Below are 27984 nucleotides of genomic sequence, written 5' to 3'. Positions count from 1 at the left end.
ATGGTGAGCCACTGCCCCCCCCCAAAAGGAAGCATCCGACAAAAACAAAAGCAAAAACATTAGGACTTTCTACTGACCACTGTGAGAGGCTCTGAGCCAACAGATCTCAGAGTTAACTCTCCAGGGGGCCCAGTTATAAAAGGTTGCCACCCTGGAGTGAGCTTGACCTCACAGAGCTGGACCAGGTTCTCACAGTGAGTGTCAGAGCACAGTCTCCTTATGCCTCTGGCAGGAGGAGAGGAAAGGAACTGCTTTAAAATGATCACAGCACAGTTTTCTTAAGCAGGCCTGCCCTCAAGGGAACCTAATGTACCAGGGCCTGAAGTACTGGAGTTGTATCATTGTCTAACTAACCTAATGGAGAGAGAGACTCCCGGCCGCAGCCTGCTCTAACCTTCCTTAGAGAGGAAAAGGAAAAACTCAACTCCAGCACCCACTGGTGTTTCAAGCCAGCTCACTGTGGCCCTCACAGAGGGGAGGACTGAGAAGCACTTGTGAAGGGCACAGTCCAGGGACACAGGTTCACTGAAAGACTAAGACCTAGTCATAGACCTGCAGAATGCCTCCCCTCCCCCACACCTTCCATCGAATTACTAAAAGCCCATTTACTGCAGTTCCTTTTACTCAGTGCACCATAGCCACCTTTTACCAAAAATTACAAGGCATAGTACAAGATACACACACACATGCACACACACACACCCCAGAGAGAGAGAGAGTTTTTTGAGACAGAGAAAGCATCAGCCCAAGACTCAGATACAGCAGGGATGTGGGAATTATTAGACTAAGAGTTTAAAACAACTGTGATTAATATGCTAAGAGCTTTAAGGGATAAAATAGAAACGATGCAAGAACAGATGGACAGTATAATCCCAGAGATGGAAATTCTAAGAAAGAATCAAAAAGAAATTATAGAGATCAAAAACACTAGCAGAAATGAAGAACGTCTTTGATAGACTCAGTAAACTGCACGCGGCTGAAGAAGGAATCTCTGGCTTCAAGATATGTCAGTGACAACCTCCAAAACTGAAAAGTGAAGAAAACAAAGACTGAAAAACCAGAACAGAGCGCACAAAAACTACATCACCACTACACAGGTGTGACGTACAGGGACGGGATTTGGCATAATGCTTATGCTGCTGTGTGGGTGCCTACATCCATTTGGGAGTGCTTGGGCTGGAGTGTCATCTCCAGCTTCCTGTCCAGCTTTGGGTTAATGTTCACACTGGAAGGCAGCAGATGAAGGAATAAATAATTGGGTCTCTGTCACTGACACGGGAGACTCAGATGGGGTTCCAGGATCCTGGCTTCATGTCGGTCCAACCCTGGCTGTTGCTATCAGTGGATGAAAGCTCTGTCTCTGTCTCTGCTTCTCTCTCTTTGTAATTCTGCCTTTTAAATAAATAAATCTTTCTTAAAAAGTGAAAGAGAAATAAGAGTCAATTCTCCGTGAAGATTTTAGCAATCCTTAATGTATAGGGGCCTAATAGCAGAGCATCAAACTATATGAGACAAAAATTGGTGCAACAAAAAAAGGAGAAATAAATGAATCTCCTTTGGTAGTTGTAGATTTCCACATTTGTCTATCAGAAATGGACAGATTCTGCAGACATAAAATCATTAAAGATATATAGCTGACAGCTAGGAGACACCAAGATGGCAGAATAGGGAGGGAGCTTACTGCTCTAGTCTATGGGATGATAGTTTAAAAAAAAAATGTAGAGTCCAATCTCAGGGAAGAATTAGGGAGAACATGGCAGAGGAAGCTCCACGCACATTAGAAGGACACTGTGGATCTACATGGAGGGCATGGGCGTGCACAACTCAGTACCCCAGCAGCCAAGAGCCTCAGCACCAGCTTTGGAGAGTGAGATGAGACCAGACTGCGGCAGCCCAAGCCACTGGCAATAAAGCTGCAGGAAGAGCCTGACGTGAGTACAGCTTGGAGCCCTGTGAGGGAGAGTGTACCTGCGAACCCAGAGGAAAAAAAGGGGGGACATGTTTCTCTCTCCCCAACCACCCGGCACCGGTGTCCTGTAACTGGCTGAGAGAGGTGCACACCATTTTGGACACATGTAACATCTGCACTAGCTCATGTCTGCGTGCCCAGCAACCAGCTGAGTGGAGATGCCTGAGTCTGGCTGGGAGCACTGACAGGGGTCTGGGTGCTCCTGACTGTGGGAGCCTTGTGTGCTGGGACTGTGAAAACACTGTGGCTAGGTGTGAGGATGCAAGGTGTGGCTGGGTCTTTGGGTAGGTGGTTCCACATGCACGGGCTCCCTGATTCCCTGGTGAGGGTCATTGCTGCCAGATCCGTTGCTCACACTGAGGGCTGCACAGATCCTGTATGTGGTTCTTGTGGCAGTGCGAATGAATATATACCCACTGGGGCTAGCAACCAGGCGTTGTTCTCCTTGGAGGAGAGGAGGTGAGCATGAGACTACTCCAACAGAGCAGATTAATCCTTTCCTATGATTAAAAAAAAAAAAAAAGGAGAAGAAGAAGAAGAAATATCTACCATGCCCAATTTGGGTGTCACTTTGGAGCACTGACCAGAGCTCCCTGGCCACACTCAGCACATGCCTCAGAGTATTCACTGAAAGAGCAGACGCTCCACTAATCCACAGACGTATCATCCAAAGATAAAACCCATCACGGGGGAAAAAAAAACACCAACAAGCATCTCCACAAATGTCCAAAAATAAACACAGCAACTCAAGAAACAATAATAAGGAAGACAACATGACGCCTCCAAAGAAACACGATACCGCTTCAATACTAGAATGTAAAAATGAAGAAATTAAAGAAATGCTGGAAACAGAATTCAAAAAATTGATCATAGGATTATTATAAATAATCGGAAGCATATCCACAAATTAAAGAAATCCATACATGACATGAATGAACATTTTTCCCATGAAATTGGGATTTTAAAGAGAAGCCAAAGTGAAATATTGGAAATGAAGAATTCAATAGATCAAATAAAAAATGTGATGAAAAGCCTTAACAACAAACTCTGTGAAGCTGGAGAAAGAATATCCAAGTTAGAAGCCAAATCTCTGGAAATTTTACAGTCAGACCAAAAAAGAAGAAGAAATTAGAAAACTAAAAAACAAAGTTGGAGATTTATGGGATACTATTCAACAACCCAACATTTGTGTCTTAGGAGTTCCCAAAGGTGTGGAAAGAGAGAATGGATTAGAAGGACTTTTTAATGAAATAATTACAGAAAACTTCCCTAATTTGGAGAAAAAAAGAAACATCCAAATACAGAAAGCATATAGAACACCTAATAGACATGACCAGAAAAGAGCCTCACCATGACACATTGTAGTCAAACTCTCCACAATAAAACATAAAGATTCTAAAATGCACGTGAGAGAAACTCCACATTAGTTTCAGAGGATTTCTTTTTTTTTTAAAGATTATTTATTTATTTATTTATTTGACAGGTAGAGTTACAGAGAGAGAGAGAGAGAGAGAGACAGAAAGGTCTTCCTTCCGTTGGTTCACTCCCCAAATGGCTGCTACGGCCGGCGCACCGCACTGATCCGAAGCCAGGAGCCAGGTGCTTCCTCCTGGTCTCCCATGCGGGTGCAAGGGCCCAAGCACTTGGGCCATCCTCCACTGCCCTCCTGGGCCACAGCAGAGAGCTGGACTGGAAGAGGCTCAACCAGGACTAGAACCCGGAGCCCACATGGGGTGCCGGCACCGCAGGTGGAGGATTAGCCAAGTGAGCCACGGCGCGGGGGCCCTCAGAGGATTTCTAATTAGACTCCTAGCTGACTTCTCATCAGAAACCCTCAGGCTAGGAGAAAATGGTAAGATATATTCCAAGTCTTAAAAGAGAAAAACTATCAACCCAGAATACTGTACCCTGCAAAGCTCTCATTTATGAATGAAGGTGAAATAAAAACATTCCATAACAAACAGAAATTGAAAGAATTTGTCACCACTCGTCCATCCTTATGAAAGATGCTTAATGGTGTGCTAAACAAGAAACATGGTCACTGTGAAAGAAGGTGAAGGCAGAAAATCTCCCAGTAAAAGTACAAAGGAAATCCAAAGTAAACAATAGGAACATTTGTGGAAAAACAGCAGGGAAATTGAACTTACTCTGGTTTTTCTTCTGTAGTTTCTTAGATTTCAGAATATCCTGTTACTGGGAATCCAGCCACATATTAACACAATCTGTTTTTGAATCTTTTTAAAAAGAAGACATTGATTATATTGGACCATCTTTTTATTTTTTTTTTCCTTTCCCTTATTACATACCAATTGTGTGATTACAGTGTTAAGTCTTAGTTTTTATGTCTTTGGGCAGAAGAGTGTATCAGTTATTTTAAATGGATTTTTCCCTGTCTTTGAAGCTCAGTTTATAAGTGTGTTGTTGCCATGAAAGAAAATATTTGGGTTGGCATTACTTAAATACTTGAAAACTGAAATTGAGAAGATACATTTTGTAATGAATTAGGTTTTTATTCTTCAATAAAATTAGAAATGAAATAAAGACTTGAACTACTTAAAGGATGAAAATAATGATAGTACTTATAAGCCCTTCTGTGTTTGAGATATCTAAAATTCAAGTGTTTACTAGATTTTCCTCCTGAACTTCTCTTCTTTTCTGTGCTTCATGCATTTACTCTTTTTTTTTAATGTTTTTCTTTTTTTTTTTAATTTTTTTTTGACAGGCAGAGTGGACAGTGAGAGAGAGAGAGACAGAGAGAAAGGTCTTCCTTTGCCATTGGTTCACCCTCCAATGGCCACTGCGGCCGGCGCACTGCGGTGATCCGAAGGCAGGAGCCAGGTGCTTTTCCTGGTCTCCCATGCGGGTGCAGGGCCCAGGCACCTGGGCCATCCTCCACTGCACTCCCAGGCCACAGCAGAAAGCTGGCCTGGAAGAGGGGCAACCGGGACAGAATCCGGTGCCCCGACCGGGACTAGAACCCAGTGTGCCGGCGCCGCAAGGCGGAGGATTAGCCTATTGAGCTGCGGCACCGGCCATGCATTTACTCTTATTGATGTTGTAAAACAGCAGGGTTAAAGTATCTTATATCTGTGTTCATTATGAATCCCATAGTTTTTCTAGTTAGAAAAATAATAGTCTCAAAAATACTCCTAGTGTCATTTTTTGCTGAATATTTCACCCACTAATATTATTTTAGATACTTCTAATCATTTTAATATGGTGTTGATAACAATTTAAAACATTACATATTGTAGCTGAACTTGTTAGTGAAGAATAAGAAAAAAACTAGCTTATTGAGACTGTAGATGTTCCATTGTATAGGCCTGTAACTTCTAAATAAGTTGAATTAGTAATTAATAATCTTCCAAAGTACAAAGAATCAGATGGGTTAATTGATGAATGCTACCAATCATTTAATGAAAAAATTATACTAATTTTTTAACATGTGTTCCAAAAAATAGGGAATGCTTCCTGATTCATTCTATCAGGGACAAATACCAAAGCCAGAAAAAAATATTGTTAAGAAAAGTACTGGTTAATATCTGTTATGAACATAGATATGAAAATCTTCAAAAGAATATTAGCAATCAAATTTAACAATATATAAAAAATGATATATCATGACCAAGTGGGAGTTGTCCTAGGTATGCAAGGCTGATTCAACATTAAAAAATTTAAAATGTGGGCCAGTCCTGTGGCGCAGCAAGGTTGAGCCACCACCTGTGATGCCAGCATCTCATATGAATGCTATATCAAGTCCTAGCTGCTCCACTTCCCATCCAAATTCCTGTTAATGCACCAGAGAAAGCAATGGAAGATTGCCTAAATGCTTGTGCCTCTGCCACCTATGTGGGAGACTTGGATGGAATTCTAGGTTCCTGGCTTTGGCCTGGCCCAGCTCTAGACATTGTGGCCATTTGGGGAATAAACCAGTAAATGAAAGATCTCTCTTTCTCTGTCTCTCCTTCTTTCTCTCTCTTTAACTCTGATGTTCAAATAAATAAATAAATCTTAAAAAAAGAAATAAAGAAAACTATAGGGGCTGGCACCGTGGCTTGTGGGGAGCAACTCGGACTAGACTAAGTTACTCGAATTAAGACTTATTCTATGCATCTGCTCTCCCACAATATGGCGCTGGGAGAGGAGTAAACAGCTTCTACACAGCTGCCTCTCGCCAATTTGATTGACTGAGCTGCAGGAGCTGATCTTGCTCCTGATTGGAGGAGAGTAGCATGCTCGGCGTGTGGGTAGCAGAGTTGGGATTGGTGGAAGAGGACTATAAAGGAGGAGAGACAACATGCACCAAGAACACCTGAGGAACATCTGAGCAGCCCCCGAGAGAGCTGGCCAGCGGTGTGCCGCTCCCCCGCGGAAGTGGGGAAAGTGGCAGGGGGAACCGCCCTTCCACGGAGGTGGAAGGGTCGGTAGCCAACCCGGGAAGAACCAGCAGCAAACCCGGGGAGGGCCGAGCAGACGAAAGAACAGCGCAGGGTCCTGTGTCGTTCCTCCATGAAGAGGGGGAGCAACAGTGGCTCACTTGGTTAATCCTTTGCCTGCAGCGCCGGCATCCCATATGGGCGCCGGTTCTAGTCCTGGTTGCCCCTCTTCCAGTCCAGCTCTCTGCTGTGGCCCGGGAGGGCAGTGGAGGATGGCCCAAGTGCTTGGGCCCTGCACCCGCATGGGAGACCAGGAGGAAGTACCTGGCTCCTGGCTTCGGATCGGCATAGTGCTGGCCGTTGCAGCCATTTGGGGAGTGAACCAACGGAAGGAAGACCTTTCTCTCTGTCTCTGTCTCCGTCTCTGTCTCTCTATCTCTTTCTCTGTCTATAACTCTAGCTGTCAAATAAAAAAATTTAAAAAAAAAAAGAAAACTACAAAACTCTGATGAGAGAAACCAAAGCACTAAATAAGAGACAGTTCAAGTTTGTGATAGAAAGTCTCAATAAGGCCGGCGCCGTGGCTCAATAGGCTAATCCTCCACCTTGCGGCGCCGGCACACCGGGTTCTAGTCCCGGTTGGGGCGCCGGATTCTGTCCCGGTTGCCCCTCTTCCAGGCCAGCTCTCTGCTATGGCCAGGGAGTGCAGTGGAGGATGGCCCAGGTGCTTGGGCCCTGCACCCCATGGGAGACCAGGAAAAGCACCTGGATCCTGGCTCCTGCCATCGGATCAGTGTGGTGCGCCGGCTGCAGCGGCGGCCATTGGAGGGTGAACCAACGGCAAAGGAAGACCTTTCTCTCTCTGTCTCTCTCTCTCACTGTCCACTCTGTCTGTCAAAAAATAAAAAAAATAAAAAAAAAATTAAAAAAAAAAAAAGAAAGTCTCAATATTGTCAGGATACTAGCACAGCTCCAGCCAAAATCCCAGCAATTTACAAGTATTTTGTATATACTGACAATGTGACCCTAAAGTTTACATAAAGAAGTAAAAAGGTGGAATTGCCAAACCAATATTGAAGGAGAAAACTTTAAAGTTGGAAGACTGACACTACCCAATTTTAAGACTTACTATATGACACTGTTGGAATAAGATGGAAGTCGGCGAACTCAAAAGGCTTCCATAGCCTTGGCAACTCATGACTAGAGCCTAGGGAGATTACTGACGCCATAAACAAGAGTGTCAAATTGGTGAGTCAACAACAGGAGTCACTGTGTACTTACTTCTCATGTGGGATCTGTCCTTAATGCGTTGTCCAATGTGAAGTAATGCTATAACTAGTACTGAAACAGTATTTTACACTTTGTGTTTCTGTGTGGGTGCAAACTGATGAAATCTTTACTTAATATATACTGAATTGATCTTCTGTATATAAAGATAATTGAAAATGAATCTTGATGTGAATGGAATGGGAGAGGGAGCAGGAGATGGGAGGGGTGCAAGTGGGAGGGAAATTATGTGGGGGGGGCATTGTAATCCATAAACTGTACTTTGGAAATTTATATTTACTAAATAAAAAAAAGAAAATAAAGACTTACTATAGTCAGCACTGTGTCATACTAGCAAAAGAATAGATCAATGGAATACAATAGAGAACCCAGAAATAGAAACATAGAAATATATTCACCCAATCTTTGATAAAGGAGCAAAGGCAGTGTGGTAGAACAAAGACAATCTTTTCAACAAATGGAACAGCTGGACATCCATATGGGAAAAAATGAACCTAGATTTGTACCTTAACTCTTCACAAAAATAACCATAAAGTGCATCATAGACCAAACTGTAAAATGGTAAGCTATAAAACTTCTGTAAGGTAACATTAGAGAAAATGTAGATGACCTCAGGTATGATGATGACTTTTAAATTCAGCACCAAAGGTACACTCGATGAAACAAAGAACTGGTAAACCAAATTTGATTAAAACTTAAAACTTGTGCTTGTGAAAGAAAGATGCTGGGGGCTGGCGCTGTGGCATAGCAGGTAAAGCCACCGCCTGTAGTGCCGGCATACCATATGGCCACCAGTTCTAGTCCCGGCTGCTCCTCTTCCGATCTAGCTTTCTGCTACGGCCTGAGAATGCAGTAGAAGATGGCCCAAGTTCTTGGGCCCTTGAACCCGCATGGGAGACCCAGAAGAAGCTCCTGGCTCCTGGCTTCAGATCTGTGCTGCTCCAGCCGCTGCGGCCTTCTGGGGAGTGAATCTGTGGATGGAAGACCTCTCTCTCTCTCTCTCTCTCTCTCTCTCTCTCTGCCTCTCCTTCTCTGTGTAACTCTGACTTTCAAGTAAATAAATAAATCTTTTAAAAATGAATATACATTCAAAAGAAAGAAAGAAAGAAAAAGAAAGATGTTGTTAAGAGAATGAGAAGACAAACCACAGACAAAAATGTTTACAAAAGACATTTGATAAAAGACTGTTAGCCAAAATATAGAAGGAACACTTTAAAATTTTTTTATTTGAAAGGCAGAGTTACAGAGAGAGAGAAAGAGAAGGAAAGACAAAGACAGAGCGATCTTCCATCCGTTGGGTCACTCCCCAAATGGTCACAATGGCAGGAGCTGAGCCTGTCCAAAGTCAGGACCCAAGGAGCTTCTTCCAAGTCTCCCATCTGGGTCCAGGGACCCAAGTACTTGGATCATCAATCAATGCTTTCCCAGGCATACTAGCAGGGAGCTGGATTGGAAGTGGAGCAGCTGGGACTTGAACCAATACCCATATGGAATGCCGGCACTACGGATGATGGCTTAACCCACTATGCCACAACACCGACCCCATCACTAAAGAGTTTTTAACATATCTTTCTATATCGGGCAACAGCATATCGTTCTTTTTCTAGTTTGGTATTAACGGGATGAATGACATAGATACATTTTTCTTATATTGACCTTTTGTCTTCTCTTTCTAAGATTTATTTATTTATTTATTTGACAGAGTTACACAGAGAGGCAGAGAGAGAGAGGGAGGTCTTCCATCTGCTGGTTCACTCCCCAGTTGGCTGCAATGGCCTGAGCTGTGCAAATCTGAAGCCAGGAGCCAGGAGCTTCTTCCGGGTCTCCCACATGGGTGCAGGAGCGCAAGGACTTGGGTCATCTTCTACTGTTTTCCCAGGCCATAGCAGAGAGCGGGATTGGGAGTAGAGCAGCCGAGTCTCGAACCCTCACCCATATGGGATGCAGGCACTGCAGACAGCGGCTTAACCCCCTATGCCACAGTGCCAGCCCCCAACCTATTGTATTGTTGAAATCATTCTATACTTTTGTGGGCAGTGGAAAGGGACTTATAATTTTTTAGAAATAAACTTTACTTTTCATCATCAGTTTCAGGCTACCAGCAGAAGTTAGGATCAGGTACAGAGATTTCCCACCCCTGTGTAATGACACATCCCCACCATTATGGAATCGTACAGAGGTCTTTCATTGCCTAAAATCCCTCTGTGTTCGACCCTTTCCCATCCCTAAGCAACCATTGACACTTTGCTGTCTTCACAGTTCTGCCCTTGCAGAGTGTCATGTAGTTATAATCATACAGTCGGGAGCCTTTTCTGGTTGGCTTCTTTCACTTAGTAATATGCGTTTAGGGTTCCTCTGTATCTTTTCAAGTCTTAAGAGCTCATTTATCTTTACTGCTGAATAATATTTAATTGTCTAGAAGTACTTTACAGTCGTGTTTTACTTAATGACAGGGATATGTTCTGAGAGCTGCACCATTAGGCAATTTCATCACTGTGCTGACATCATAGAGTGTATTCATGCAAACTATGACAATTGCAGTGTCACTAGGTGATACAGATCTTGTGAGTCTGCTCCTTTACCAAACTGTTATTATGTGCGTGACTGCACCTGCTGAATGATACATGGCTTGGCTTTTTCCAGGTTTGGGCAACTATGAATAAAACTGCTGTAAACACCGTGTCCATTTATTTTGTGTGGACGTTAAGGGTATTTTTTGTTGCTAAAAAAAAAGACTTATTTGGCTTATTTGAAAGGCAGGGTGACAGAGAGAAAGGGAGAGACAGAGTAATAGAGAGAGAGAGAGAGAGAGAGAGAGAAATCCTCTATCCACCGATTCACTCCCCAAATGGCCACAACAACAACAGCCAAGCTGGGCCAGGCTGAAACCAGGAGACAAGAACTCAAACATCCATGTCTGCTGTCAGGCTGAAGCCGGGAGCCCAAACTCCAGCCTGGTCTCCCACGCAGGTGACAGCTGTTGAGCCATCATCTGCTACCTTTGCATTAACAAGGAGCTGGATCAGAAGCGGAGGACCTGGGATGAAAATAAGCACCCCAATATGGGAAGCAGCCATCCCAAGCAGAGACTTAACCTGCTGCGCCACAACACCCAACCCAACATCATCCTAATAAAGAGGTATGGGCTGATAAGAACACAAAAAGGAAATTAAAAAATTAAATCAAAGACTGGGGAGGTGGCCATTTGATGTAGCTGTTGAGACAATGCAGTGACTCCCACAACCCAAATCAGAGTGCCTGTGTTTGAGCCCTGGCTCTGCTCTGGATTCCAGTTTCCTGCTAATGTATACCCTAGTAGGCCACAAGTGATTGTTCAAGTGGTCATATCTCTTCCACCCACATAGGAGACCTGGATTGAGTTCTGAGCTCTCAACCAATAGATGGGAGCTCTCTGTATGTGTGTCTGTGTCTCTGCCTCTCAAATAAAGTTTTAAAAATTTTTTGAGGCCGGCGCCGCAGCTCATAGGCTAATCGCCAGCACACCGGATTCTAGTCCCGGTCGGGGCGCCGGATTCTGTCCCGGTTGCCCCTCTTCCAGGCCAGCTCTCTGCTGTGGCCAGGGAGTGCAGTGGAGGATGGCCCAAGTGCTTGGGCCCTGCACCCCATGGGAGACTAGGAGAAGCACCTGGCTCCTGCCTTCAGATCAACGCGGTGCGCCGGCCGCAGTGTGCCAGCCGCAGCGGCCATTGACCATTGGAGGGTGAACCAACGGCAAAGGAAGACCTTTCTCTCTGTCTCTCTCTCTCACTGTCCACTCTGCCTGTCAAATAAATAAATAAATAAATAATAAAATTTTTTGAAAGATTGGAAGAAGGGGCCAGTGTTGTGGCACAGCAGGCTAAGCCACCATCTGCAGTGCCGGCATCCCATAAGGGCACCAGTTCAAGACCCAACTGCTCTACTTCTGATCGAGCTCCCTACTAATGTGCCTGGGAAAGCAGTGGAAGATGGTCCAAGTGCTTAGTCCCCTGCACCCATGTGGGAGACCTGGATGAAGTTCCTGGCTCCTGGCTTCCACCTGCCCTACTCCTAGCTGTTGTGGTCATTTGGGGGGTGAATCAGCAGCTGGAGGATCTCTCTCTGTCTCTCCCTCTCTCACTGTAACTCTAACTTTCAAATAAATAAATAAATAACTCTTTAAAAAAATGGAAGAAGAATTTAAAGTATGCAACATAGAAACATAAAGTATGTACATACAACATTCAGTAAGGCCAGTAGACAAATTATCGGAGCTAATCAGAGAGTATAGCAGGTTTGCCACAAATATGAGTAATACACACAGATTAACAGTAGAAAAAGGAGTGGAAAATAAGATGCCATTTAAATAACAAACTGGAAGTGTTAAATGTCTAGGAATTAATGTCATGAGGAGCACAGGAAAGCTTTAAGGAGAATTTTTAACACGCTATGAAAAGATAATAAAAGGAGAGCTGAAAAATTTCCGTGAAGCAGCATAGTGATGAGTGGGACAACTTACCATTGTAACAGTATCAATTTTCCCCAAATAAAACTATAAATTATTTAATTCCAATAAAAACAGCAGCTGGAATTTGGGGAAATCTGACAAACTGATTCTAAACGCTATATGAAAGGATAAAGTTTCATGAATATCTCAGACCATTTTGAAAAGAAGAACAAAATGGAGAGGGAACCTCATGGACCAAATCGTCAGACATTACAAAGCCCAGGAGTGTGACAGGTGAAGATGCCTGCCCTGACACAGATCCAGGCTTGCATAGAATTCCATGTGCGACAGAGGTGAGGCGTCAGATGGCATGACCTTTGGAAAAATTGACTCATTGAGTGGAAAAAAATAATAATAGAGTTATTCCCTTTTAAAAAAAAATCCTTGAACTGGATAAAAAAAGAAACAAAGAATTAATTCAGAGATTAGGAGAAGGGCACTGATGCAGCTGTTGTGCAAGGTAAAACGAGAAGCCAAAAGGAGAAAATGTAGCTTGAGTATCTTCTTGACCCCAAGATGGAAAAATTTCATAAACAAGACTCAAAATGCACAAAACATGGTTAACTTTACCAACATCCAAGTGGCTATGTCTGTGTGGGAAACACATCATAAATTTATCAGCAAGTTGACAGCCTGAAGTGAGAGAGTGCTGGAGTTGGCAAGTGATCAATCTCTAGACTATAAAAGCTATTTCCACAAATCAGGGAGAAGACAAGAAATAGAAAAAAATGTCTAAAGCATATGAATAGGCAGGTCACAGACAGGGAAAGTCACAGAGCCAGTAATAAATGAAGAGAAACTCACCCTCATAGGAAATCAGAAAAGTTGGACCAAAATTAAATACCATTTTACACTATCAGATTGACAAAAATTGGAAACTCAAAAAATTCCAAGTGTTGGTGAAGAAATGAAAACCTTCATGCTTTTTTTGTTGTGCTTAGCGTATCCGTAGGCTATTTTAGAGCTCAATCTTGTAGTATTTGGTGGAATAAAATGTGAATTTACACAATAATAAAGCAGTTCTATACACACATATCCAGGAATGCTCCTGTACAAGCACAGAGGGGGAAGTACAGAGGGTCATGGTCACTGCATTCTCATTACCAGGAGAGTGGACAAGGCAAGGGTTTAGACAGAAGTCTGAAGGAATGAGCCCAACTGACAGAGCAGGAGGTTGCGTATATCCCAGAAACATGATACCGAGTGGGAAACAAGAGTAGAAGAATCATTAGTTTCGTTTCCCACTAGGTTTCATGAAAATACAGCACACCAGCACAATGCAACACTAATTTTCAGTGACACGTGTTTACCTAAATCAATGCATGGAGGGTGGAAAAGGTAGACTTGCCATTCACTGGGGTAGGCACCTGTGGAGACACAGGCATGCAAAGAGGAAGGAAGGATGACAGCCTTACATGTGGTCTTGGACAGTTGATGATGCTTGTTCTCTGCGGAGTAAGGAGAATGGACTTAAATCTGTGACCCTGAAGTCCTTAATAAGAAATTGTTCCTTCCTAAAACTTGGCTGGTGAGAGCTGTTACTTTTATGGAAATTCATCCACTCAGAGTTTTCCTCTTCTTTTCCCCAATTAAGCATTGCTGGCTCCTCGCCAGGTCTCTGCCAACCCAGAGGGCACAGACAGCATCCTGGTGAGTTGGCAGCCTCCGGAGAAAGCTGGCTCTGCCGTTCGGGAGTATGTGGTGGAATGGAGGCAGCTGCTTCTGGAGGGCGACGCGCGGCCCCGTCCGAACTGGCTGCGGCTCCCGCTGCACAGTGTGTCTGCTGTGCTGTCAGGTACCGTCCGGAGGGATTCTCAGTTCACGTTTGCTTGGGGAACTGAAGGCTGAAACCCAGAACTTTGCCTCCAGTTACAGTGACTGCATGATAAGGGGGACAGTGAGGAGCACCTCAGAGTACCCACTGCATCCAAAGAGCAACAGTGAGGTGACCGCAAAGGCAAGTGTTTGTGGAAAATACACATACCATCACAGTGCCAAATACGATGAATAATTGAACCGCACAAGTTTGGCTGAGAACTCAGGTAGCTGCTCAGTGTTGCCAGGCACTGTCAATGGGAGGAATTCATTTAACTCTCAGAACTGTCACATGCGGTAAGAGTCAGAGTGTCCATTGTACAGATGAGGGAAGCAGGTCCGCCTATTGTTTGTGTGATAATAAATGCAGAGTTATCTGGATGATAACTGGCGTCTCTTATCCTCAGGGTCCTAATCCATCAATGTTGTTTAGAAACAAGTGAGAGAAGCATCTGAAAATATGCTAAAGCAACTGGACAGGATTTAGTTCATGTCATTTTTAAGCATAAATTCAGCATAGTTGTTAAAAAATAAAATCATTTTGGCTCTGCAGCCAGACTACCTGAGATTGAGTCCTGGCTCTTTCACTAATGTCGTGTAATTCAGGGCACATTATTTATCTTCTGTGTGCCTCAGTTTCCTCTTCTGTAAAGTGGGACCATAAATTACCTGCCTCACTGGGCTATTGTGAGGACTAACTGAATCAATGTAAAGGAAAATATTTTGACCACAGGCTGACATATTTTAAGGTCTCAACAATATGATTGCTATTATTATTGTTGTTGTTGTTGTTGTTAAATGTGACAGAGCTAAGACTTTAATAGATTTTCAAGCTCCAAATCCTGTAATGCTGCCATTACATCATGGCAGTCATTACACCTGTCTAAGAGGCTGTGCACGCCCATGCTGGTCCTTAGGTGAGCACCTCTGCTATAGCTGCTCAGACTTCTAGCAGACTGCACTTGCGTCATTGCCCTTGAAGAAGCACTGCCTGGATAAGCTTGTGAGCATCTGGGGGCAGGTCATGGGTCATTGAGAGTCTAGAACTTTTCCTCTGGGCACCATTTCGCCTGTGGAAGAGAACTGTCGATGGAGGTTGGGGTGGGGTGGCTTTATGGTTGTTGCTGGATTTCATGTGCTGCTTTGGAGAACAAAATGGTCGCTGCTTGTACATTTAAATTTGTATTTAGTTATTTGAGACAGAGAGAGGGAGAGAATTAGTTCGTATCTGCTGGTTCACTCCCCAAATGCCCACAATGGCCTGGGTTTGGTCAGGCCAAAGCCAGGAGCTAAGAACCCAATCCAGGTCTCCCATTTGAGTGGCAAGGACCCAAGTACTGGAGCCATCACCCAGTGCTTCCCAGGGTGCACACTGGCACCCTGGAGTTAGGAACAGAGCTAGAACTCGAACCCAGGCACTCTGATATGGGTACAGGCATCCTAACTGGCCACTTAACCTGTAGGCCAAACACCTGCCCCCCAGGCTTGGAAATTTCAAGAAGGCCGAAATCAGCTCAATTTTGAAACAGAATCTTCCCACCTCTGATGCTGTCTAATAGGACAATCAAGGATCTCTCACAGCAGTGTGTTTTTGCAGATACTCAATTTTCTTTCAGGGTTGTTTAATGGCCATCAAATCAAGCAAAACAGTGGGAAGAAAGCATTCACTGAACTGAACTTTCAACTGTCATGCAATTGTAAACACTTATTTATAAACTCTATCAAGCTCTCCCCTGTGGGATAGTTTGTGCTATATATGGTGCCTTACAGTTCCTGTAATTCTATACAAAAACCAGGAAATAGTTGACAAGAGAGAATCTTTTCCACACTTAGTATATATCCATTTGAATAAAGTCAGTATACTAACGAGAAAAATAACTTTATTAATTAAAGTTGCTCTCCTGCTTGAAAACATTTGGGAAGCCATAGTTAATGTTAATGTTACATTCTGTAAATAAATACTTAGAAACTTTAGTCATTCATAATTAAAATGAACTGAAAGTGGCCCTCTCCGGTCAGGAAGATCATTCAGTGCCATTGGAAGCTCACCAGCTCTCTCCAGCACCTGGCCAGGCTGCTTTGGGTGTTTGGAAGTGGGCCAGAATCTAACCTTGACTCCTGGACTGTAGGTTTATGGGGCCCAAGCTGGAGACCACGAGTCCTGGCCCGTCTCCGTGAAAACGCTTGACCGTGCAGAGCCTCTCCCTTGACAAACACATAACGTCATGGTGTCTAGGAAGCGCCCCTGATGCCTAGACTAGCTGTGCCCCTCATCTGCACACTCCCACTTTATGGCCTCGAGAATTGCTCCTCATTACTGATCATGTAATGTTTGCCTTCTCCCACACTTGACAGGTGAAATTAGCCTTGTGCAGAAAAATCGTCTGAGAGAAGGCTTATAAACACGGAGACAGGGCCTTTGCCCAACGGTGCTGGGTGGATTTGTATGCACGGGAGTGGTGGGAAATGAGCCCGGAAATTGGGGCCAGACTGCAGAAAAGAGATGATTGTCTTAAGACTGTGGGCTTCATCCACTGAAGGCTTTTTGGATACTGAGCAGGCAAAGTCAGTAAAACAGGAGCCCTCAAGGTCAGAACTAGGGAGCAAGCTTGCTAGGGAGGCTCTACTCTTGGTTGAAATGGAGATGCTTGCTGGGTTACGGAGCCAGTTGGCTTCCCAGGTCCACTGAGGGTGAGCCACTCACAAGACCAAGTCTACAGTCTCCGATTCAGCAGTTCCCAAGGCCTCCTGCCCTGAGCTTACATTCTGCATAGCAAAAAGCATGGAACCATTGGCCTAGTGCGTTTACCTGGAACTCCCCAGCTTTCACATAGCGCTGGGATTGGCCACTTCTATAACTAGAGGCAGAACAAACAGACCCTGGGAGCAGAAAGCCACATACCAGACCCTCCCAAATGAAACATGATTCCATGTTCTGTGTTGCCCTTTGGGCTTCTGGGTCTGGATGATACCCATGAGGAATTTTTGGATTATAGAACTAAGTTCACTGTGTCCTTTCTCCATTTCACTGGGTTCATGAACTTGGATTGGAACACACCCATGGTGTGTGTTTTGATCTCATTCTAGTCTCTTCTCACAGCACTGGTTACATGACAGGGCTTTATGTGCTACCTATTTTCTGTAATATTTAAGGCATGATGGATTTTCATATGAGATACACACCATTTAAGTAAAATATTCTGTGGTGTAAAAATTCTTCTTCCCTCAAAAACAAAGATGTGAAATGCTAATCAACTGTCAGTGCCCGAAATCTGAGCTACCTATTAGCAGGGCATCAAACAACACTGGACAGAATCCTTACTTTGGCCAACTGATATATAGTTACCAAGGAGGGACTCACTCTCTTTCCCCTTTAAATTGTCATTTGGATTTAAAGATACATCAAGGGCAGTGTCTATGAAAGGGTCCTATGCTTCATAAGCAATAGAAATCTGATACTCATGGAAGTGAGGAGCTCGGCCTTGGAAGAGGAACTTACCAAGAAGCTTCACGACCGACAGAAAATTGCAAAGCACATTTTAAAAGCTAGAGAGGAGCATTAACATTCCTGGGTGCCTTCCAAATCTTCCAGGCTGTGAAGCAACTGAGATCTAACTGGAACATGATGGGGGAGTGGTGGGGAGGGGAGAAGGGGTCAAATTGCACCAGAGAGTGCCCTGGTCAGTCACACCCGCATGTGTGGGCCCTGTACTGCCCAGTCAGGTCCCGATAAGCATCATAGAATCAGAAAAGCCTTCCAGGTGCTATGTATGCAAAACTCCAGCCTCACTTTGTTGTAAACAGCCAACAACTTATTTGTAAAAGTCAAGTTCTTTTCTCAAGGTGAATGTTTGTGCAGATATATTTAAATACTGCTTGAAACTTGAATGACCCTGTTGGCTGATATGAAATTATATGGAAAGAAACTCAGTTTGCTGGTTTATCTCACACTTGAAAGTTGGGAGCAGTGGTTCTCCAGGGTCAATATTTAGTGAATAGGATGCTGGGAGTTTGTTCTTTTATTCTCAGTCCAGCCTGTAGTTGAACCATCTTCACTCTAAGAAAAGGCCAGAAACGGCTTGTCTGGCTTGTCTACACATATTAAAATGACTCCCGCTAGTGACTCGCCAGTGATGGCACACTTGTAAGAACGCCCTTGTCCTTACAGAGAACATCAAACCCTACGTGTGTTATGAAATCCACGTGCATGCGCTGTCAGCAGGCCAAGGAGGATGCAGCTCCATCCTGGGAAACTCCAAGCACAAAGGTGAGCTGTGGTCCCCTGCCAGACATTGCTTTGGGTTGGCGATTTGGATGTGGAGGGTGACAGAAGCCTGCTGTGTCCTATTTTCCAGCTCCGCTGAGGGGACCCCATATCAGTGACGTTACAGAAGACAAGGGAAGTGTTTGGATTTCATGGGACCACTTTCCAGCCCAGGAGCAAGTGGGCTGCATCCTCCATTACAGGATATACTGGAAGGAACAGGACTCCCATTCCCAGGCTCAGCTCTGTGGTATGTGGGGCAACCACGTGCAGTGGGGACCTTCTCTGGATGTTGGGAAAACATGCTTGTCTATACACATGTGCCAGCACTGTCCCTGGTACTTAATAAGGACTCCACAAGTAAGTACAAAGATTTCTAAAACTGAAGTCAAACAGAGGATGCTGCCGGCGCCGCGGCTCACTAGGCTAATCCTCCGCCTTGCGGCGCTGGCACACCGGGTTCTAGTCCTGGTCAGGGCGCCGGATTCTGTCCCGGTTGCCCCTCTTCCAGGCCAGCTCTCTGCTGTGGCCAGGGAGTGCAGTGGAGGATGGCCCAGGTGCGTGGGCCCTGCACCCCATGGGAGACCAGGAAAAGCACCTGGCTCCTGCTTTCGGATCAGCACGGTGCGCCGGCCGCAGCGCGCCGGCCGCGGCGGCCATTGGAGGGTGAACCAACGGCAAAGGAAGACCTTTCTCTCTGTCTCTCTCTCTCACTGTCCACTCTGCCTGTCAAAAAAAAAAAAAAAAAAAAAAAAAAAAAACAGAGGATGCTGGAACACCCACACACATGCAAAATTACTGAATGTGTGTCACATGTCAAATAAATGGCTAAGAATACAGAAATGAGGGGAAGTGAGAAGGCTCTGCAGGTGCTGACAGACATGGACAGACAGCATTTCAAAAAGCAACAAAGGCACTGAGATGCCAGCTAGGTTGACCCTTGAGATACACAAGGAATGCATTTGGGAACTTTTTAAATCCCCACATTGGCAATAACCATTTATATTCTTCTTAAAATGGATAAAACACAGTATAAAGTAAATCTTTATGACCCATAATTATTCTATAACTATAAGGCTAAAGCAATTAAAATGAACTCTGACTGGAGCATTATCTCTGGTTTTATGAACCGCTCATTCATGCAGCCATTCCAAGTCTCTTGCCAGATCTGATGGTCTAATCTTTGATCTAATGAGAGTTTTTTTGTTGTTTGTTTTTTTTTTTCCCCTGGGCTTGACCTGCTTTGTATTTTGTTAGCAGCTGGCTTTCCATCAGGAGCAATTATCATAAAGGCAGAATATATTTGGAGTCTTTTTCTATATTCTGATCTATACCTAGCTTTTCTCTCTCAATAATACAGACAGGAGGTCTTACCACATCAGTCCATATGGATTTGCTGTAGCTCCATAGTAGTCCCTCATAAGGCTTTTTTTCTAAGTTATCGCTTGTTTGTCATTTGATTTTAGCCCATATGACTTTTTTCTTAAAGAGTTATTTATTTATTTGAAAGTCAGAGTTATACAGAGACAGAAGGAGAGGCAGAGAGAGAGAGAGAGAGGTTTTCCATCTGCTGGTTCACTCCCCAGTTGGCCTCATCGGCCAGAGCTGCGCTGATCCGAAGCCAGGAGCCAGGAGTTTCTTTTGGGTCTCCCATGTGAGTGCAGGGGCCCAAGGACTTGGGCTATCTTCCACTGCTTTCCCAGGCCACAGCAGAGAGCTGGATTGGAAGTGGAGCAGCTGGGACTCAAACCGGTGCCCATGTGGGATGCTGGCACTGCAGGTGGCAGCTCCACCCACTACACCACAATGCCGGTCCCCCTCATAAGGATTTACAAATATTTGTTTCACTAATCTACTGCTGATTTTTAAAGATAGATTTATTTATTTATTTATTTGAACGGCAGAGTGAGTGACACAGAGAGAGGGAGAGACAGAGAATGAGAGCGAGGCTTTTCGTCCCAGTGTGAATCCAGGAGCAAGGAACTCTCTCTGAGTCTCTCACTGTAGGTGGCAGGGACTCAAGTTCTTGAACCATCATCTGCTGCCTTCTCAGACATTACCAGGAAACTAGATTGGAAGCTGGCGTAGGCAGGACTCTAATACGAGATGCAGGCATCCCGAGCAGCTGCTTAACCTGCTACGCCACAATGCCCGCCCCTCCACCACTGGTTAAACAGAACGCCCACCAACAGAACTTCTTCTCTCTGGGCCTGGCAGGCTAAGTTGGTTCTGAAGTGAATTCCAAGAGATAGTGAATGATTTAATTGGCCTCTTCTTGTGCCATTTGGAATTATTCGTGTGAAATGTGCCCCCACAATAATTCTCATTTTGGCAGGGTTTAAACGGAAATGTCTGCTTCCCACCAGACAGACATGGTCAGCTGGATCTGGGAGGTGCTCTTGAAGATGTTGCGGAAAATGCCTACCTTAGGTTGCCACAACTCTGATGATGCTGGAGCCCATGAAAGGCTATTTGCAAACAAATTAAAAGAGAAGAGGAGTATTTTATACCAGTTTAGATTAAATTTCCATTTAATTCGGTAACCATTTATTGGTGAATACCACCTGTTCTCCATCTTCAGAAAGTTCACAGTCTACTGAGGAAGATAAAGAAAAAAAAAAAACAAAAAGTACACAAAAGTGATGCGACTTCTACAATCAAGCACAGCCAAACACCTGTTACATCTGACAACCAAAAATCAGTGGTGAATCCACAAAGGCAGTTTCTCAAAAGATCTAGGAGGTGACAGGTTGAGGAGGAGGGAGGGAGACACCAGGAAAGAAAGCGTCATAACAGCAAAATAAGGATGGTGTTCGGAGGGGGAGGAAGAAGGAGCCCTTTCTGACTTGTGTTTTGGCAAAGTTGACCAGCCAGCTGTACAAAGGGCCCAGGCAGAAGTGTAGCAGGGGCACAGAACCAAGGACACTTGGCCCTGCCTGGGCAGGGGGGGTGAGATGCAGAAGTGAGGTGGGCCCAGGCATCTGCATTTCAGAAAGTTCAGTTAGTGCTCTGATGTTGTTTTTCTTCTCCAAGAAACATGGGGGTCAGTTACCTTAGGCAAATAGGCAGGCTTGTCCTCCAGGATTTTGGAGTGACCTCCCAAAAGCTGGGGGGACTGCGAGGTCAAGTTTAGCACTTTGGCAGAAGTGGATGCCTGCTCATTCAGATGACTGGCACCTGTGCAGAGGTCAGAGTGGTCTGGTGCACAACTTCTGCTCTGGAAGTATGTTGATACTGCTGTGTGTACTGATAGACCAAAGGCAGGCACGCTTCACTACTAGAGGTTAGCTACATCATGCTGTGTTACTTCCTATGTTACATGCATGTTACTTCCTGGTTCTTTACCAATAGACTCGAATCATCACAAGGTGTCTGCCCTGTACCTGGAATATAGCCAGACCCATTTACTGGTATTTAATAAAAACAGTATTTGTTGACTGCTACACGGGTGGATGCTGTCCAACCTTTTGTTTGAGCCAATGGACATCATTGGATAAAAACATATTTCCAATAACAATGCAGCTATTTTGCCCGGTTACTGGACCTTGCTACCCAGAGCCTTTCTGATGATTGGCAACTACCATGACTTCTTAAGTGGGTGCCTTTATCATTTAATCACCCTGAGTCTAAAGTTTCAGACACTGAGGTTTGAATGCCTTCCTCTCTGTGTGCCAACGACGGCAGCCTGGAGGAGGTAGGACCAGAATTTCCCGCTTGACTTCTTGACTTCTTTCTCCTGTTATGCAACTCTGCCTATTTTGCCAACCAAACTGCTGACACCATCATGATCCTCCCTGCTCCCCCCATAGAGTTGCTATTTTTGTTCCTCAAATCTACGTATGTGAATAAACCTTATTGGGCCAGCAAACCATACAAATCCCTTCCCTTCTGTCACCGCGTCTCGTCCCATTCCGAAAGCGAAGGATGCCCTCACACAGTTAAATGGTCGACTCTCTGATGCTCGCTGATGTTTTCCTGCACATGCAGCAAGATGAGCAGAAGCTCTCTCTAAAATTAATTTTGTAATCCCCTGCTGTAGGAAGAGGGAAAGGCTCTTCTGAGCTCAGTCACACAGCTTAAGTCGGGGAGGCCATGTCACCAGGCTAGCATGGGGAATTTTCCACAAGGTACTTTTCCCAACAGGATGTGAAAGAGAGAGATTCCTCTGATACTCGCTGTTGTTAAGCTATCTGCTTGGGCTTCAGCCTTCTGTGTTGAATGTAGGTGATGTCACAGGGCTCTGTCTTGCCAGCTGCCCATAGCAAGCGAGATGGGATAGCTTTTAAGGGATCTGCTTTCCTGGTAGATGGTGATCTCTTTGAGCTGGATTCTGTGCTTTGTGTTGTCAGTACCTCTATCAGCACTGGCAGGCAATCAATACTTGTGACTGCTGAAATAAAACAGCAGGTGGACACTATCTGACTTGCCCTGGGGCTTGGTGGCCAGTATGTGATACTGAGACACAGAGTGCTGAGTCCTAGTGTTCGTTTTGACTATCAGCACAGGGACCAGTCTTCTGAATGAGCAAGCAGTCCAGTTCTACAGGAGCTCTGTCCTTGACTTAGTAGTCCTCCCAGCTTTTGAGAGGTCACTCTAACGCCCTGGAGGACAAGATTGTCTGTTTACTAAAGGCAACTGACACTCAAATTTCTTGGAGGAGAAAAACAGTGCATTGCTCAAAAAACAAAATCTTCCCCGCAGAGAAGAAAACTGCAGGGGTTTAGACCATAAGGAACTGGAAATCTAGGCTCCAGGCTGCCAAAGATAAAACAATCTGAGTACCACTGCTCTTGTTTTCAATAATTTTCCATCATGGGGCTGGCGTTGTAGCACAGCGGGTAAAGCCACTGTCTGCGACATCCCATGTGGGCACCAATTCGAGTGTTAGCTGCTCCACTTCCGATCTAGCTCCCTGCTAGTGTACCAGGGAGAGCAGTGGAGGATGGCCCCAGTCCTTGGGCTCCTGCACCCATATGGGAGACCCAGATGAAGGTATTGGCTCCTGGCTCCAGACTGGCCCAGGCCTGGCCATTGCGGCCATCTGGGGAGTGAGCCAGCAGATGGAGGGTCTTTCTTCCTCTCTCCCTCTCTCTCTCTGTAACTCTGCCTTTCAAATAAATAAAAACAAATCTGAAAATAAAAATAATAATAATTTTATGTTAAAGTAAAGCAGACCCTCATTTCATTTCTTTTTTTTTTTTTTTTTTTTTTTTTTTTTTTTTTTGGACAGGCAGAGTGGACAGTGAGAGAGAGAGACAGAGAGAGAAAGGTCTTCCTTTTGCCGTTGGATCACCCTCCAATGGCCGCCACTGCAGCCAGCGCACCGCGCTGATCCGATGGCAGGAGCCAGGATCCAGGTGCTTTTTTTCCTGGTCTCCCATGGGGTGCAGGGCCCAAGCACCTGGGCCATCCTCCACTGCACTCCCTGGCCATAGCAGAGAGCTGGCCTGGAAGAGGGGCAACCGGGACAGAATCCGGCACCCCGACCGGGACTAGAACCCGGTGTGCCGGCGCCGCAAGGTGGAGGATTAGCCTATTGAGCCACGGCGCCGGCTTCCTCATTTCATTTCAAACCCTGTAAGCTCAGAACCTAAAGAACCTACAAAATGAAAAGTACAAAAACCACAATATAACAGTTTAAGTACATGTCTGTTCCATTAACTGCTAAACTTAGCTTTCTTAAACACTCCATTACCTTGAAAATCATTTTTACATTTAACTCCTTCCTCAAGAATTCTGAAATATACCCGATAATACCAGAAACATTGTAGTTTTTGGAAATAAAAGGAGTTACTGCAGATAAGTCATCTTCAAAAGCAAAATGACAAATTATTCCAAAAGATTTTGTCCCAGAAAAGAACATCTAGCTTGCATGATACACTGTGGAGGAGGGTGCTCCAGGAGTGAGAGTCCAAGCCCTCACACAGCACTGAGTCCAGAGGAATTAGGGCTGCTGGAAAGTAGCAACACGTGTTTCCCTTTCAAAGTACATGAAGCGTCCAGAAAATAAAAAGGAACAAAAGCCCACATTCAGCCATTTCCTTTAATACATATTTGCTTTTCTTTCTCTTCCTTTAGAAATTCCCTATAGAGTCTCCCAGAATTCACATCCAATAAACAGCCTGAAGCCCAGAGTGACATATGTCCTATGGATGACGGCTCTGACAGCTGCTGGTGAAAGCCCCCCAGGAAGTGAGAGGGGATTTTTTCTGCAAGGTAAGGGACACTTTCAAGGTGGTGAGTCCACCCGGGACTCACTGCAGCTGCCGTGGAGATGATCGGATTTTCCGTCATTCCCTGATTGCTTTCTTGTTGCCCCCTCTTTGACCTTGCTGTTTCCTCTAACTGGAGTACTCTCCCTCTCCATTGTCTGCTCAGAGATAGTGTCTACTCTTTTTTCAAATCTTGGAAGAAATGTGTCCTCTTCCAGGAAGTCTTCCAAATGCCTCTCCATATCCCTTTGATAATTCACTACTCTGATAATCTATCAAAATTCTGCATCCAGTAGGCCAGCACTGGTACTTGTTTATCTCTAGCTTCAAGGCCTAGAATGAAGCCCAGAACATAGAACAGGTGTCCCCAGTGTCTCTGGGGGATCAGTTCCAGAATTCCCTACCTACACTTGAAATCTAGGATGCTCAGATTTTACACATCAAATGGTATAGCATTTGCATATCACCTGTACACATTCACCCATACACTTTAAATCACCTCTGGATTATCTGTATTAGCTAGGTGCATTGTAAATGTTGTGTAAATAGTTAATACTGAATTGTTTAGGAAATAATGACAAAAATCTGTATAGGTTTAGTACAGACACAATTTTTTTCCAAATATTTTTAATCCATGTTTGCTTGATTCACAGATATGAAACCCATGGAAAAGCAGGGCTGACTGTCCTTGTACACTGAATAGCTGTTCAATAAACAATAAGAATCACACTATCAATAACAATAGCAATGATTGCATATCAGGTTATTATTATGTTACATACTTTGTATCCACATGAATTTGCTGGAGGTGCCGTTACAAAGTAGCACAAATGTGATTTAACCAACAGAAATTTATTGTCTCACAGTTCTGGAGTCTAGAAGTCCAAGGTGAAGGGGTCATAAGGACTGTGAGGAAAAATCTATTTCATGCCTCTCTCCTAGCTTCTGGTACTTTGCATACAATCATTGACTATTCCTTGGCTTGCAGGTTTCTGCCTGCACCTAGCATTCTCCCTGTGTCCAAATCTTCTATTCTTTATAAGGACATCAGTAATAACAGATTAGAGGTCCGTCTTACTCCAGTATGATCTTGTCTTCAATTATACCTGCAATGATTCTATTTTCACATAAGGTCACGTTCTTGGGTCTGGCTGTTAGGACTTCAGCGTATGAGTTTTGGGGGCACACAATTCAACCCATACCACATAGTTTCACTAATTTATTCATTATGTGCTTATGCCTGGACCATACTACCAGGTACTCAGTAGGAAATGAATAAAAATGAGAGATTATTATGCCTTTTCACAAGTGAGGTAACTAAAATACAGAAAGATTACTCAGGACCATGGAGGTGGTAAGTGGCAGAACTACCATCTACCATAAGTGGCAGAACTACTATCAAAAGCAGAGTCGCTCTACTTGAAAAAAGTCAAGTTAATGAGTATATGAATAAGTGACCCAGCTAACATGAGTTTTCCTCCTCCAGCTGAGTTATTCTCTTCTCTCTGGCAATGTTCATTTGCATCTGCTCTCAGCAAAAACTCAAGCTGTGCTTGCTTTGTGACATGGAGTAGCACCTTGATCATTCCAGACTTTGTTATTTTACGCCAGGAAACTCTCTACTGGGAAAATTGACAAGTCCTCTTCTCATTTCCCCAGCAATCCCATGAAAGTTCACGTGTGAGCAATTGATGAGGATTAAGGAGTCAGCTTCTTTCCACTGGTGGGACTCCAGCCTTGTGCCATCTGCCCAGGAAGAAAGATGCTGAAGAAGTGCTAGATTCTGCCAGTCATATGTGGTGGGAGAAAGCCTGCCTGCGTTAACACACCTCTCTCGAGGTCTAGCAGGCCTCTGTCTCTCATCCTTCCTGCTCTCTCCCTCCCTCCCAGCCTATCCTTGACTCAGTCAGAAGAGTCATTCTGCAAGACTCCCAATGTTGACAGTGCACCTTGTGCTACAACTCATGAGCAGTCCTCTAAGGGCCTTTAAGCTAGAAGTCAAATTGCTTAGCTTTGAGGCCCTGCATGGTCCTGTGTGCCCATCTGGCCTTGTCCTTTGCCACACATAAGCTAGAGAAACACCAGACCACCTGTAGTTGCCTGAAAGAGCTATGTTGTTCCCTCCTTCCATGCTTTTACATTGTTCTCTGTCTGGTTCGGTCTTCCTTAACTTGCATGCTTAGCTGACTCCTGTTCATCTTCCAACTTCACACTTCTTTTCCAAAGAATTTTCTTTATTTTTTAAAAACAAATTTTGTTTACTTGATACGTAGAATTATAGAGAGGTATAGAAAAAGAGAGAGAGAACTCCATTCTCTGGTTCACTGCCCCAAAAGCCTGCAGTGTCCAGAGCTAAGCAGGGACTGAAGTCAGGAGCTGAGAATGCAATCCAGGTTTCCCACATGTGTGACAGGAACTCAATTACTTGTGCTGTCTCCTCCTGCCTCCTAGGGTCTGTGCTGGCAGAAAGCTGGAGTTAAGAACCAAAGCCTGGACTCAAACCTAGACACTTGGCAATAATAATAGATAGAATTAAAAAAGAGAGAATGTCCAACATGGGAAACAGTCCACACAGCAGACACATAGAATGACAATCGCTTTAAGTAGCACTCTGACCTCAGAATCAGCCCTTAAGGCTTCCTGGTCTGGCTGAAAGGCCTGTGAGAGCATTTCAGGCATGGAAAGCCAAGACACTGTGACAAAAATTATTCTACATGAAGGATCTCTGTGAGTGAGACCCCAATGGAAAGAAGTGGCCATCAAAGAAGGCTGTACTTTTCTCTAAAAGAAGGGGAGAACTTCTACTTTGCTTATGGCCTTGTCCAAATACTGATGGAGTTTGTGGACTCATAAGACTTCCATACCCTAGACAGCTTATTTCAAGAGCCTTGGGTGGTTACTGACGTCATACTTAAGAGTGTTAATTGTTAAATTAACAACAGGAGTCACTGTGCACTAAATCCCCATGCAGGACCTCAGTCCTCAATGAGTTGTATTGAGAGTTAACTGTAAAACAAATTCTCAAACAGTTTGTGTGTGTTTGCAAATTGTTGAAATCTTTACTTAGTATAGAGTTGGTCTTCTGTGTACAAAGTTAACTGAAAATGAATCTTAATGGAGAATGGGACTGGCAAGGAGAGAGGGTGGAGGAGGAGGGGAGGGAGGGCTGATATCGTGGGAAGAATAACTATATCCCTAAAGTTGTACTTATGAAATTTGTATTCCTTAAAAAGTAAATTTAAAAAATGGAGAAAAAAACAGGCATTTTAATTTTGGATGTGGGCATCTTAACCACTATGCTCCTTCAAACTTTGGACATGTGCCTTTTGCAGAACCCTCCTCAGCTACCCATGAGGCAGTTCCCCATGCTGTTCTCTGCTGCACTGCCTAGAAATGTTGCACATGTGTCTGTTTTCACACATATCCCTGACATTGTGTTTTATTGCTCACACGCTTGCACAATAGTCTTCTACTTGTCTCTTTTTTTTTTTTTTTTTTTTTTTGACAGGCAGAGTGGACAGTGAGAGAGAGAGAAACAGAGATAAAGGTCTTCCTTTTGCCGTTGGTTCACCCTC

At 44.3% G+C, this 27984-nt stretch overlaps 1 protein-coding gene across 8 annotated transcripts in view; it reads left to right on the top strand.

The window, feature by feature from the left end:
* Positions 1-27984, top strand: part of IL12RB2 (interleukin 12 receptor subunit beta 2) — a 95772-nt gene that overhangs the window by 59941 nt on the left and 7847 nt on the right. For all 8 annotated transcript variants that reach the window (XM_089337243.1, XM_051856367.3, XM_070078290.2 and 5 more), the window contains 4 exons: positions 13713-13913; positions 18102-18200; positions 18289-18447; positions 24276-24413. In XM_089337243.1, the coding sequence (XP_089193369.1) occupies positions 13713-13913; positions 18102-18200; positions 18289-18447; positions 24276-24413 (597 nt within the window). The remainder of the gene's footprint in view (positions 1-13712; positions 13914-18101; positions 18201-18288; positions 18448-24275; positions 24414-27984) is intronic.

Source organism: Oryctolagus cuniculus, chromosome 7, assembly GCF_051225735.1.
Source record: "Oryctolagus cuniculus isolate XC-2025 breed Fujian yellow rabbit chromosome 7, ASM5122573v1, whole genome shotgun sequence".
In the NCBI taxonomy this organism is placed as follows: domain Eukaryota; kingdom Metazoa; phylum Chordata; class Mammalia; order Lagomorpha; family Leporidae; genus Oryctolagus; species Oryctolagus cuniculus.
This window is presented reverse-complemented; position numbering and strand designations above follow the sequence as displayed.